Below are 15360 nucleotides of genomic sequence, written 5' to 3'. Positions count from 1 at the left end.
GAAGAACGTAGTGTATCAAATAAGAGAGGTCTTAGTTATACAGTTTGGGAAAAGATCAGAAGAACACTTTGCTTGGGTAAAGATCATAAGAACTTTTGTTTTTACTAAGCTCCCATGCAGTATGGTCCAATATTTACTTTCCAAACTGTATAGCTGGATAATACCCTATTATTCACTTGAGAAAAATATGACGTCACAATCAGGTCATCTTAACCCCCCCCCCCCCCTCCCTATCAAAACACCCAGTCCACACCCCTGCAAAGACTTGAGAGTGATCCAATCAACTTCAACTATGAAAAGCAAAAATGCATGTTTGTTCAAAATATTTTATAGATATGCTGTATATTCATACGTTCATTGTTTTTGGTAAATTCAGTGTGCTTCTCTTTGTTTTATACTAAGGACATTCTGCAAATTTCCTGTAGAAAAAACTATGACATTGATGGATTTCCATACAGTTCAGGTTGATTGGATCAACTGTAACTCTTTGGAAGATGGGGCCCAGGTCCCAAAGATGTGGATTTATGAGTATTACTACCAGGCATAAATCTTGCAATTTGTTGGGTAATGACCTGCATATTGTTATATTCCTGCCATAATATCAATGAAGTGTTCTTTTTGATGTTTCTTGAAAATTGGAAAGAAGCCGGCATAGAGTGTATATAACATCGGTTATTATCGTCTTTAAAAAAAATGCCAGATGGATTACTTATGTTTTTTTCAAGGTATCATATAGGTCAAGTCCACCCCAGGAAAATGCTGATTTGAATAAATAGAGAAAAATCAAACTAGCATAGTGCTGAAAATTTCATCAAAATCGGATGTAAAATAAGAAAGTTATGAATTTTTGAAGTTTCGCTTATTTTTCACAAAACAGTGATATGCACAACGAGGTAAGTCAGTCAATGATGTCCATCACTCACTATTTCTTTTGTTTTTTATTGTTCGAATTATAGAATATTTCATTTTTTACAGATTTGAAAATAAGGACCAACTTGACTGAACCATATAGTATTAAACAATGCTAATTCCACATGTTCAGGAAGGAATTAATCGTATCACTTGAAAATGTGGAGAAAATTAGAATATTTGATATTTCATATAATAAAATACAAAAGAAATAGTGAGTGGATGACGTCATAGTCTCCTCATTTGCATATCAGCCAGGATGTGCATATAACTATTTTGTGAAATTAAGCGAAACTTTAAAATGTCATAACTTTCTTATTTTCCATCCGATTTTGATGAAATTTTCAGTGTTATGCTTGTTGGATTTTTCTCTTTTTATTCAAATCAACTTTTTTTTTTTAGGGTGGACTTGTCCTTAATGATTTGCACGAGGATCTTTAACCGTCGCTGCCGTTTTCTTGTACTGCTTTTTCAGAATGTGTTTGTCACAAAAAAGGCATAGGGGTGGGGCGTTTTATAAAGCTATTTGTAAGTTACATTGATCTGTATCATTGGTCAGGAATTCATTATTGCTTTGTTGTAATAATGAAACACAATCCTTCGTCAAGAAAAACAACATCATAGATCTTTTTCAAAGAAATGTTAAAGAGTTTTACTCTTTTAATATCGAGTCATATAACACACATTTCCCCTTTTTCATATCTACATTCAGACACTTCTATAAGTATAACCTAATGAATAATATTTCATATTCTAACGCCATATTACAGAATGTGCTGTATGAACTATAGTAAGAATATACAAATAATCATATATACATATATTTGGTTTGTTTTCTTTCTACATTATGTACAAAGAAATTAAAGTACATACACACTGCCTCAGTTTATGAGAAACGGCTCTTTCTCTACAACGTTGAATTGCCCGAAGTATTTTTACAGGCACTTTATTTTCATGTAAGGTCGTTCGTCATCTTCACAGAAAATAACTGAAGCCGAATACCGAGTCTCATACCCGACCTTGTGTATTTGATTGCATCCCACACTTTACAAAGTATGAATGACAATCGACACACCATAACTTTGACTTTAGTATTGGATCACCTATACATCGAAGATCGAAATGACATTAAACATGTCCTCACTCAATTAAACAGGATCAATTAGCCCTGAAGTGTTGTATTAAATCAGAAGTTTCGTAGAAAAAAAAAAAGAAAATCGAATAAGTGGACTGAAATCTTTATCTATCGTCAGAGGCGTCTCGCCCCCTTGAAAATATGAGGAGGGGACACCAATTCCCAAAATGATATTGACAAATTGAAAAATTCATGATATGCAATGCAAGTAAAAAGCTTTGGAAACCATTAGAAAGGTATTAAAGTCATACGAATACTAAAACACATACAAAATTGCACATTTTCGGCGCGCAATTCTGTATCATAAATTTTTGACATTTTCACTTTACCCCCTCCTCCCCAAAGCAAAACTTGGATCGCCACCCCTATCTGTGTTTTTACCGTGTAGATACCAAATATATTTTCTCTTTGAGAACGATAACGAGTATGATAAGCAGTGTCACTTTTCTATTAATCCAGTAGTAGTATTTTAACAGAGTATCTACCAATTTGAAGGAAAACATAAAACTTTTTATACTGACTATCGATTTGAGCTGCTTTGAATCTTATCTGAAACATTTCTGCTAGTATCCAGGTGGGTGTTTCATAAAGCTGTTCGTAAGTTAAGAGCGACTTTAAGAACGACTGGTGAACCTCTCTTACGCTCTAAATAATCACCAATGAAAATTTAATGGTCGATATCATTTAACACAAGAAGGGATCACCAGTCGTTTTTAAAGTCACTCTTAACTTACGGCCAGCTTTATGAAACGGCACCTGAAAAGAAAGTTGTATTCTCAATGATCCAACATTAATATATAGATAAAAAATACATTATTGCATAGGTGAACCTCTTCGTTTCTTCATTACATAATTAGAATGATCATGCTCTCATTAACACTAGGCTACAATCATCAACATCATCCACTGTCCATAATTAGAAAATATATAGACATGATTGCATTTTTAGATATGCAGTTCTTCATAGTCTGAGTCTGTGTCCCATATGGTTGATATTTGCATTCGTTTTGGAGGAGTTGTAGCCATTATTACCGACGATTCATACTGCGGATGGGATTTATTGTTCGAGTGACTAAGATCGTGGTATTCGTGAATGAGTTTCCTGGTGCTTCTTTTTGCCCGTTCCCTCGCAAACTTCACGGGATCTGCGGACTCATACAAGGGGAGACCCGTTGATAGTCCTGATGGCGTGAGGTAGCCAGTCTCGTCCTGGCTGACATTCAATAAATTGCTCTTTGGTGTTGTGTTCTTATCGCTTTGGTCTACTTTATCGAGCTGCGCATTTTCATAATCCTTGCGGATGGATTTTCTGGTGTGGGATAGCTCTGTGTATCCTGGGGACGACCAGACATCGCTGCTGACTTGTATCGTTGGGGGTATGATGCGAGGAATATCGGGAAGTGGCATTGTAGGTGTCTCTGGAGTCAGAGATTCCTTGCGCCTGCCTGTTGGTGGCACAGGAGAGGGCGCTTCTGGCGTGAGGGACTGCTTGCGTCGGCCCGGAACTAAAATGGTAGGTTTATCCGGCGTCAAGGATTGTGTGTCGGGTGTTAAGGATTCTTTTCGTTTACCAACATCTGGAAATACTTCTGCGTCTTTGGGTATCAACGATTCCTTCCGTTTGCCAATTTTCGGTGCACCTTGTATTTCTGGGGTTAACGATTCTTTGCGTCTGCCAGTGACTAGCATGACGGGGATCTCTGGAGTCAGGGATTCCTTTCTTTTGTACAGTGGCAAAGGAATCTCCGGCGTCAAAGACTGCTTTCGTCCACCACCTTTAGGAGACAGTGGCAGGTCAGGGGTCAATGATTCCTTTCTTCTACCACTAGGATTAAAAATCACAGCCTCCGGAGTCAAAGACTCTTTCCTACCGCCTCCTCTAGGAGACAATGGCAGCTCAAGAGCTAAGGATTCTTTTCTCCTACCATGAAGGTTAAATATCACAGAGTCTGACGTCCGCGTTTCCTTGCGAAGGTTCGGTATCAGTGGTGGTTTCTTCGGCGGTGGCGAATCGGGTTTTCCGTCATCAGAGCGCAGAGACGACACTGGTTTCAGAGGTGCTTTTCGTTTTACGGAATACTCCCTTGGAGGCTGGTCTTGCTCCAGAGAGCCCATCTTCTCACCTCCCTGTTGTCGGTTCTCCCATGACCCTTCTTTCGAGGACGTCCGAACAAGTGACAATCCGGTGTAGTGCGTTTCAGAAGATCTATGAGTGTCGCAGGAAGTGGATGTGTCCATGAAGGAATCGCATGTATTTTCCAAGTCGTCGGTACAGAAACCTTCATCGGGTACGATATAGTTGTCTTCATCGATGTAGCGCATCTTCAGATGATCTATAGGGGTGGGGTCCTTCTTGATAGCCGATTCGGTATCGTGCGGCTGTTCGATTTGGGCTTTGCTCTGGCGCCTCAGACTTGCCTGTCTTCTTTTCCCATTTTTTACCCTGAAAAAAAATAAATAACGACAGTTACCGTTATGAAATATGTATCAGGAATGTATCTGGTTTTTAGAAATTATGTAAATGCATATGTAATTTGGTTAGTCTATAAACGGTCCAACGAAAAGCTTGTCTGAGAATTCAATGGCGTTTTGCATCTCTGTCACATTTGCACGTGCTAAAGCTTAACATAATTTCAACGATCTTCTTGCTCGCTTATATTGTTTAATATTACACCGTATTTATCTTTTGCCTACATCATTCAACTGTCCATTGATTAGCTTATCCGTAATTTTCCAAACTCCAAATTATCCTCAAAATCTACCAAGTCACTATATGAACTCACCACCATCAATGTAATCAAGATGACTTCATTCGAATCTGATGATAAACCTAAAATTATACCAGTCACCATGGCAACTTATCGCAATATAATCAATGACTTACTTGAATCTGAGGATGATGAAGATAAGGAGGTTGAGTAGGAGGATGACGAGGATGATGCCGACTATAGCTCCGATAGTTGGTCCAGATACTGCAGCATGGGATACAAATCAGTTGGGAATAACACGAGTATTAGTTACCGTACTTGGGGGCATTTTGTGAAAAGCTTTGTTAGAGATCTTCACTCACCTGACAGACGTTATAAGCTACTAGAAAACCTTACATCTGATTGGCTGAGAGAAAAGCAGCGAGTGAAAATTTCTGACTAAACTTCTCATGAAACACTCCCCTGATTATACCTACGTGAAGTTTCTTTAGGATTCCTTAAAAATTAAGTTTGGATTATCTATCACTTTAAAAATTAATGCCCTTATTAGGGAGACTAAAATAATCCATCCAGCTTAATATTTTAAAATTGGATATATTGTCCAACAATAAATGTTCACTGCAAAATATATCATTTTGAGGGTTGAATGGAGGGGTGGGAGCACCCAGGGGCGGCCCTTGGATATTTTTATAGGGGGAGGCGATTAAAATCAACCATCGTGGTAACTAATATCATTTTATGACTCAGCTCTATTCTTAAAATTCGTCTATTTTTTCTTAATTGTTCTCCTTTTCTTTGGTTTCAATTTTGTATTTTCCCCCTTTTCACTAGGCCTATTTGAATATTCCAAGGGTCGGGGTAGGAGCGATGAAGACGATTACATCATCATGTCCAACTGCGGCACCCCTGTTCTCACTCCGTATGCCCTTTTAGTGGCTAACAATGGCCGATTATAAAGTGAATATGGGTAGAAAAAATATAGGTAGAAAGCAATGTTTACGTGTGATAAGAAGGGACCTGCCGACCGTGTTTCCCTCTGTCGTTGTAGTAGGAGGTGATGTGAATGTTTCGTCATAGTGGTCGAAGGAGGATGACGTCACTCTGTTCTGAAAATGATCCTCTATTTCGAAGGAAGGGGGTGGGTGAGAGAAAAAGGAGCAAAATAATGTGAAATAATGGAATTAGACCAAATGCAGATTATACTTATTGGATATTAGATCATGTGTAGTGTAGACCAACGACACTTAGACCTAATCATTAGTAGGCCAAATGGGTTTTGCTCTTAATTGTGGTATTAGACTATCTGAAAAGTAGACCGGCTGCTTGAAGACCAAGCTAATCTAGACCGATGAAATGACTGTAGAATGATTCTTTTATAATTATGAATGATGAACTTGACGATTGACCCGTCAATAAAATTAGCTAACAGGAAAGTTTGCTAATGACCGGTACTAATGACTAGTTGTGACTAGTCATTAGTTCCAGTCATGGTTATGGGACAAGGATGGTGTGACACGGATCCCATTACCATCTTAAAAAACGTTTACACATCATTTTTTTTCATGGGGGGGGGGGCGTTAGAATCACACACAGTTTTTAGCTTAGAAACAGTCAATTTGCCCTCGATTATGCTTCGGACGTGTTAGAACAGTTCCAAAGGTAACTCGGTTATATTTCTTACTATATAATGCCCTCGATGATTAGCAGTTTGTATTGTGTGTGCGTCGTGGTCTAGTGGTTCTGACTCTCGCCTTTAATCAGAGGGTCGTAGGTTCGAATCCTAGCCATGGCGTGTTTTCCGTCAGCAAGAAATTAATCCACACTGTGCTGCACTCCACCCAGGTGAGGTGAATGGGTACCTGGCAGGATTAATTCCTTGAATGCACGAGCGCTGATAGGCATCTCGAGCTAAGGCCGGGGTAATAATAATAATAATAATAACAACGCGCCTCGGAACAGATTGTTTCTAGATAAATGGCGTTATACAAATGCCTATTTTTATTATTATTATCTATTTTTATATTATAGGGAGTTTAACTTACTAAGATCAAGCATACTTGTGACTCGGATATCGTCCACAGCTACACTTGACCCCGGCATCCGGTGAATGGCCTCTAACACCAACTGTTGCATAGGAGGGAAATGAAATTAATCATATATCATGTTGGCTTTATTATGTCAAAATGTTGAGTGAAATAACAGGAGGTATATTTGAAGAATAAATGTTACAGTAACCCACTCTTTCGTTGTGTCTCATGAGAGTTGATTACTTGCTGAAGTTAGCTATTGGGCAAACGTTATTTAAACTTTTTACTAAATTTTCTAAAAGCAGTTTATTCTTAGTATTCTAGATAAATGTAAATAACAGTTTTTCGTATCATATACTTTGAACGTTATAATAATTATGATTATTACACAAGATTATTTTTTTAACATAATATCGTTCGTTAACATTATTCTATCTTATGTTATAATCATGTAAATCCTTTGTAAATGTTGTGATTCTTGATGATACATTTTAATAAAAACTTGAATATGTAAAATCATCACTCGTTATATAACGAGAACATTAATTACAGGAAAAATACCAAACTGATTTAATCACATTACCCAATAGACGCTGATTTAATTTCCCTTAATAAAAATCTGTCAAATTGGGATCGGAACTCATTCTCCCTTTTCTGAACCTTACGTCTTACATAAATCATCACGGTGATAACAATAAACAAGGTGACTAACGCACTATCTGACACATCTGGTCCCCGTCTTACAAATAGTTGCGATTAATCCGATCGGTCACAACTATGGAAAGCCAGCAACACCAACATATAAAATGGACGTTTGTTTAAAAATTGTTTTCCAGATATGTATATTCATGCATTCATCAGTGTCTTGATAAATCAGTGTGCTCCTCTTTGTTTACAAAAGGGCAATGCAATTTTCCTGCGAAAAAAAATGACATTGATGGATTTTATGTAGTCGAGGTTGATCGGATCAATCTCAACTCTTTGTAAGACGGGACCCAGGACGTTCAGCCACCGTATGCCTAGTCTGTATTGGTGACCAGCCATTTTTTTAAATATCAACGATTGCATTAATGACATTAACTATCAAGAATTCACCTTTTATATGAAAATCCGCCTGAGTTGTTCAATAACCAGATAACAAAAGATATTTCTTGATATCAAGAAATTTGATTAAATAAACGGCTTGCCATAGCATACGTGCGTCGGCATAGGTTGATTAAAACGTTCGAGATTGACAGCCACATTAGTTTGCTTTAAAAAAGTAACGGGATCGGGAGTTTGAAGAGACCGCAGCTGTTTAGTCTAAATGCTATACCACTGGTAATAATTTCAAGCTAATGACATCTACGCCTCTGAGGGGTTAAGCGTAGATTTTGAGAGAAAACAAATCACTGACAAGACGCTTCATGGCATTCGCACCGATTGTATCTGCTAGGATATTGTAGCAAGGATCAACATTCACTTAATTAGATAAAATATTTTCATCTAAGTTAGGGGTAGATAGACTACCATAAGAGCAATGATACTCTGAAGTTCTTATGAAACAGTCTCCCTGATTATAGAAACAATAGGGAGTTTTTATTCCACAACGCACGACGGAATCAAGAACATAGAAAATGTATTCATAATGCTCTTCAGGTCAAAGAACAACCAACAAGTCTTTGTCGAAAATTGGTGATTCAAAACAGAAGTTTCGTCCTGGACTCTAGACAAACGACATATTTGCATTCCGAAATTTATGACGAAACTGCTGTTACGGTTCACCAATTTTCGACAGAGACCTCCCAGCTGTTTTTTATCATTTGGCGGGCATTGTCAATACATTTACTGTGTTCTTAAATCAGTCGTGCGTCGCGGTGTGAAACTCGCTATTTCCTTTACCTGAAACGTCTTGTTGCAGTTGATGGTAATGTCAACCTCCTGCCAGGCAGCCGTGCGTCCCTGCAACGACCAGCTAATCTCGTCGCCACACCCTCGCACCCGGAACGTTGGTAGGTTGTCGGCTTTCCGTACGGGGTGGAGGTGGGTCCAGAGGTAAGCGCTGAAGCTCAATCGACCACGCCCACTCGACAGGACCAGACTCGGAGACACTATCATCACCCGGAAGCTGTAGAAATATCTTCCGGTTTGGTTCGTCGCTTTGGTGTACCCATAAGACCCTGGAGATATATAAAACAATGTATGTTAGAAATGCCAATATATAATGGATTGCTCAGCTCAGAGTTAATGAAATCAAAATATAAAACAAATCGAGTTTTAAAAGACACAGAGAATACATTATCAAACTATCTTTTAAAAGTTAAAGTGGTGGAGACAAACTTAGACAAAATTAGTTTTGGTGCATTTTTCATGCTAATCTCTGGCAGGGGATGGGGTGGGATTCATCTATGCCAAGCGAAATATAATTTATGTACTAGCATAGCAACGAATGTGATTCATTAAATAAGAGACTGGATGTACTTCAGTAGCTTAAGTGAACAAAATGGTGTATTAGTAAAACTCTTTGACCTATCAAGGGATATAGAACAGTACAATTGGTAGTAAGTGAAGCATACCATTATTGTCTTGTGGTATTCTGTGAATGTATTGTTTACACGCGGCTCAAATCCATAGCCTGAATAGAGGGGCTTTAACGAGGGGAAGGCTGACGATCTATCCTGCTTCAACGTATATCGTGTCGTATCGTATACGGCGTTTCACGACTTTTGAGAAGCAAGATAGCCCAGGAGCATTCAGAAACAGTCGTCTGTCCGTAAATTGAAAGTAGTAATATTTCAGCGATCTGAAGCGGAAAATATGTCGCGATCCATATACGTCGTGAATGTATGTGTCGTTTATCAATACGTCGTGTATTAATACATCGTATGTCCATACGTCGTGTAACAGTAAATCGTGTTTCCACAATGTCGCGTGTCAATACGTCCTGTATCATATACGACGTGTATCATGCATGTACGACGTATTTATCAATATAGATCGTGCATCTTTACGCTGTACATCAATATATCGTGTGCCCATACGTCGTACATCACTACGTCGTGTATCCATACGTCGTAGATCGATACGAGAACTCTGATCAGTCGATGGTGAACTGCTGTTCTGGTTTACCTTATGAAAGGCCTTTATCACCATGCGTTCTAGATATGCCGTTTATATATACGAGAACTTTCAATTCGGATGAATGCAGAGATGATCAGCTTTTCTTCTGATCAGATGCCTTCCAATTATAATGGAGGATCAAGTTTCTACAGATTCCTCTATGGTACAGGTAATTGAACACTTTCTTTCGAACTGCATACAGGTACAAAATATTATCATCATCATCATCATCATCATCATCATTATCATTATTATTATGATTATGATTATGATTATTATTGTTGTTAGTATTATTATTATCATTATTATCATTATTGTTATTATTATTGTTATTATTATTGTTATTATTATTATAATTATCATTATTATCATTATTATCATTATCATCATCATTATTATTATCATCATTATTATTATTATTATTATTATTATTAATAATAATAATATTATTAGTATTATTGTTGTTGTTAGTGTTGTGACATTAGTGTTGTTATTATAATCATTATTTTCTAGCAAACATAAAAAAAATTATATGCATACAGGCTTGCTCAATGGGGCAGGATCTTGGAATTAGATTTCCCTAAAGGATATTGCATATTATTTAGTGAAATCAGTGCCAACCAAAATAATGAAGCGTAAATATGTACTGGAAATCATACATTATGCACTTCTCGCATCTTGAGTCGATGTACTTTGCATATTTGTGAAGTACGCAGATCTAAAACTCTCGTAATGTAGGGCTCGATTATTTGTAAAGGATATTACAATAAATAATAAAAAAAATAGAAGGAGAATAATGATAATGATAATGACATTTAAGAGGGGATTATTAAAACGCTTTGAAACAAATGGAATAAAATTTGAAGAGCATTACTGGATTCGTCAGACATAACACAGTGGAACATCAGAAACAGACACATCATTGTATAAGTGGATAATGTAAATCTAATTATTAGAGTATTGGAATGCAATATACAAACTTGCTTTTAGGGTCTGTCATGACTCATTATATTCCCCCGTTAAACAGTGTTGCATTCTCAACTGGCGATGCGCTAATTTCAACAGTCATTCTGAAACATGACATCATTATCCTTGTTCATCATTTAAACTGAAGGAGCTTAATTGACGGGTTCCCTTCTCTAAATGAGGCTAATGGATCCGATATACAAACCTGATTGATCTTCAGATTGGATGAAAATCATGTTTTAATGGCCCATTTTTGTAGATTGATAATTTCTACTTTCATAAGCATAACGCTTCGCCGTGAAAGATAAAGTGACAATGACGAAGCAATTAGCGTCTGTTTTGACACCTTCCACGAAACATGGGCTAAGGTGACTCACCAAAAAGGAGCATGGGCTAGGGGAGGGGGAGGGGATGGGGTTGACTTACCTCTTCCCCCACAATTATTCTTCTTAGTTTGTATAAGAGACGTTGCAATAGTATGAAAAATACGCCATTTCAAAGTGTTCAATTTCTAGCGGGGGAGGAGGGGGAGGTGGGACAAGTCATAATCACAGGCACCCCATCCCTTTTTAATCTGATTGTTTTTAATGATAAATGATTTGGAATGAATAAAGTATGATTCTGGGCACGAAACTATGATCCCAGCAGTCAAACTCCCAAATGTATCAAAACAGTTTATACTCCATGAGAGATCGAAATAAAGAGAGGGAGAGAGAAGGAGAGGAGGGAAAGCGTGTGTGTGTATGTGTGTGAGAGAGAGGGGAGGGAAAGGTAGTGCACATAAGAGAGAAGGGGTAATTATTTTATTAAAATTTAATCTTCAAAATTTTAAGAATATTTTATATTCTCAACCATAATGCCCTTTTTTTATATTTCAAATATATCGACTTCAAATATCATTAATTCAAATGTAGCTAGGGAAATTGGCAGCAGGCAGAAAGCCCATCAAAATAAGCTATTTCCTTCGAATTTCTCATAAAATAATTACACAATTTCCCATGTACTTGAGAGACCCCCAAAACTCACTTTAAAAGTTGTCAACAATTACATATCTTCCATAGGGATGAATATTATGCTCTATTAGACTTATTTTTGCATTTTGCAAGAAAATTACCGTATGGAATGAGTAGATAAGGCCTCTATGTAACTTAAATAGTTAATAGTTATGACGGGTTATAATTCCCATGTTATTGAATAATTATTTGGGCAATTTTGAGATTGTGTTAAGCAATTGATGCTATTTCAACAAATCATGGACTTGCATGGCTATGAATAATCCCCACATGCCCCGGTGTGTTTGTCCTCGCCCGCGTATATGGCGACTTCCTCCCCAAAATAATTTTGTTTCTAAATACGTTTCATTTGAAGTACCGTGCTGCAGTTATTTGGTCTATTTGAGTTAGATAGATTGTTTCCTTCCCCTCTCCCATATTTTCTTCTCTCTCTCCTGTCTATCTTCCTCCCTCTCCCTTTTTTCATATTTTTATCATTTTCTCTTGGGTGTTTTTTTATAGTGTAGTTTGTACACCTACAGTGACCTATGATCTCTTCTCTTATTCTGCTATTCATCAAAGCCTTCCTCGTTTCTTCTTCCTTTCTTTCTTTCTTCTTTCTTTCTTTCTCTCTCCTTCCTTTCTTTCTTTCTTTCTTTCTTTCTTTCTTTCTTTCTTTCTTTCTTTCTTTCTTTCTTTCTTTCTTTCTTTCTTTCTTTCTTTCTTTCTTTCTTTCTTTCTTTCTATCATTCTTTTTTATTTCTTTCCTTCTTTGTTTCTTTTCTTTAATTTTGTCCCCTTAAATCAATTTCTTTCTTCCTTATTTTCCCTTCCTATTTGTATTTCATTCATCAATTGCTTTTATGTGTTTATTTATTTCATTCATCTATTGTTTATTTACCTTTTAATCTAATCATTCTCCTCTTCTCCCCTCTCTCACGCACACGCCATAATACCCCTTCCTATCGCTCGAATATTTTCAATAACGCTGACTCTTTTATAGCTTGTTTATTAATAACCCAAGTATGTGTCATATCCATGGCAACTAGAAAGCCTTCGAAAACAGTAGTTCTATATCCATGCCAAACAATCTACTTCAATCACGGGTCTAAAAATGAAGATGTTCCAGGGCTTTACCCGCCGGGTGTGCGTCACGAGTGATTTAAGTTGTCACCTTGCGCCCTCGAAACAGATTAGTAAGACTATCAAACTTTGCTGATTCTTTGTAAAGATCCCCTCTTCGCCTAGATCTATTATCTGGACGCCATTGTCTAAGAAGATTTACAAACTTTGAAGAAAAAGATAACTCAATTTCATATGTCAACAGCAGTGATATAATGTATAAGATTGTAGTATCCTAATAATAATTTACGAATGTAAATGAATAAAAACATAGCACTAATATTACGAGTAATTATAAGTTGCTATTATTATTAAACAAACAAAAAGAGTTAAGGTACATTAGAGAATATACAATGATTACCGTTTGGGCGCCGACTATTTTTGCAACCAGTGCACAATATTCACTTCATACTCTCATTAAAGTATGAGTAAATTGTGAACTCTTTTAAGACTAAATTATAAAGAGTGATTTTTCATTAATTTTGGATTTAAAAATACCTCACCGATAACTGACGACCCCAGTGATCTCTGAGGTCAAACAAGCGAAAATACACATTTTGGTTCGAACTATCTATTAAGTAACTCTTATTAAAGAGTAGATATTCAATTATTTTAAAAGTGAACATTTAAATCTTTTCTGAGTAAACATCTTTACTCTTAAGGGTGAACATTTTAACTCCTTTAAGAGTGAACAGTTTAAATCCTTTTAAACGTGAACATTTTCACTTCTTTAATAATGAAAATTGTCACTCCTTGAAAAAAATAAAAAAATTATTGAATTACCTTGAGGGGTGTTGAGTGTAGTATCGGCAGTGGGCCCATCTCGTCCACCCCTGCTCGCCCAGGCACGCCGCACGTCCCACTGTTCGTCCCGATGCTCTAAGCTCTTCTGGGGGAATTGAACCCTAAACCCGCAGAGTGACGAGCGTGGGTCCTCAAAGTCGCATCTGAATATCTCTGGAAATAAATGTTTAAAATGTAAGATAGGTATAAAGATATGTGATAGAAATACAGACAGTATTGAGGGAGGGAGGCAGTCAGAGAGAGAGAGAAGGGGGGGGGGGGGTGTAGAATAAAGCGGAAGATAACTCGTTTTAATTATCAATCAGTTAATAATAATTGTTATGATAGATTGATAATGATATCATTTTATTGTGATATTTTCCAGTTTTAAGTTGCAAATTCCTTCAATCCTTTGAAATATCTACCCTATCGACCACTATCACGTCATATTGGGGGCAAGGGCACATCAACCACCCCTTCTTCTTTACCTGAAGAGTGTAACTGACAAAAATGGGGTAAGAGCCCGAACGAAAGAAACATGTATGGAAACGGGTCTATTGCCCCCTCCCTGCCGGCGCCTGGACATGGTTTTCACAGCCTCTGTCCTCACCCGCATTTTCTTTTGCGTAAACACTTGTTGACAAAATGCTTGAATGTATGCGTGCAATCGGAAAATAACAAGCACAATCCACTTCGCTTCATCTCAACTCACGGTTTGATACGTGAAAGGTTCAGTCAGTATACGTCGGGCAAGGCAAGCCGATGACTGAATCCACGTTACGGTCACACCAACGATACCGACGCCAAACCGACCGATGGCGTGTCATTTGTAATAACGTAATATATTTTGTCGGTCTGAAGTCGGTTGCGCATAATGTGACTGGGGCATTAACGATAGAAAGGGAGTCTTGGCTTGGGAATGACTTTCAGGTGAAACACTTAATCTAATCCGGAAGTGTGTGTACGCTGAATAGTTCGTGCGTGACGCCATTTTCCGGCAAAGAGGTATGTGTTTTAAAGCATGCTTCATAAATACCTATAACTGTCCTACTTTATGTGCCAGTCACACTGACGAAACGAATCCAAACCGACCCAACTCATGTCATTGGTTATAACGCATACTACAATGTAGCTTTGATCGGTCTGGCGTTGAATCCTCCGGTGTAACGGTATAGGAGTACATACATGAAATTCATGCAGTCGTGTGCTGTGACTATAGATTAAGGGGATTTACGGGGTTTGTTTTTGTTAATCAGACGTGTGTAAATCGGATATAATTATTGACGTATGGGGTGAACCTTATACATCACCATGCGAAATATATGACTTTGGCATGTTTGGAGCTCGAACGCGGGACCACTTCTTCTACTTGTCACTTTCACAAGGCTCTGGATTTCGGGTGCATGATATTCCATAATTCCGCAACCGCAATTTGAATTATATAGAATTATATTTTGTGAATGATATCAAGACAAAATTGGAGAACAAAATAGAGACATAATTAGAATCATGCTTTTTAACTGACTTCCGATGCTTACTTGTTTCTCAAAAGTTGGCAAATAATTCAACTTTACAAATCCAATTATACAATTTGGAAAGCAACTGAATGTAGGTTAGTC

General features: G+C 37.4%; 1 protein-coding gene across 1 annotated transcript; it reads right to left on the bottom strand.

Moving 5' to 3' along the window:
• Window positions 1–1536: 1536 nt before the first annotated feature.
• Window positions 1537–13922, bottom strand: LOC129261699 (uncharacterized; the record flags this gene model as incomplete). Its single annotated transcript, XM_064099951.1, has 6 exons — window positions 1537–4487; window positions 4929–5016; window positions 5753–5872; window positions 6795–6876; window positions 8661–8938; window positions 13742–13922. Coding segments are annotated over 6 exons (2247 nt in total), but the record flags the coding sequence as incomplete, so codon positions are not given.
• Between the last annotated feature and the right edge of the window lie 1438 nt (window positions 13923–15360).

This window comes from Lytechinus pictus, chromosome 5 (assembly GCF_037042905.1).
Source record: "Lytechinus pictus isolate F3 Inbred chromosome 5, Lp3.0, whole genome shotgun sequence".
Classification (NCBI taxonomy): Eukaryota; Metazoa; Echinodermata; class Echinoidea; order Temnopleuroida; family Toxopneustidae; genus Lytechinus; species Lytechinus pictus.
The sequence above is the reverse complement of the archived record's forward strand: the minus strand, read 5'-3'. Positions and strand labels throughout refer to the sequence as shown.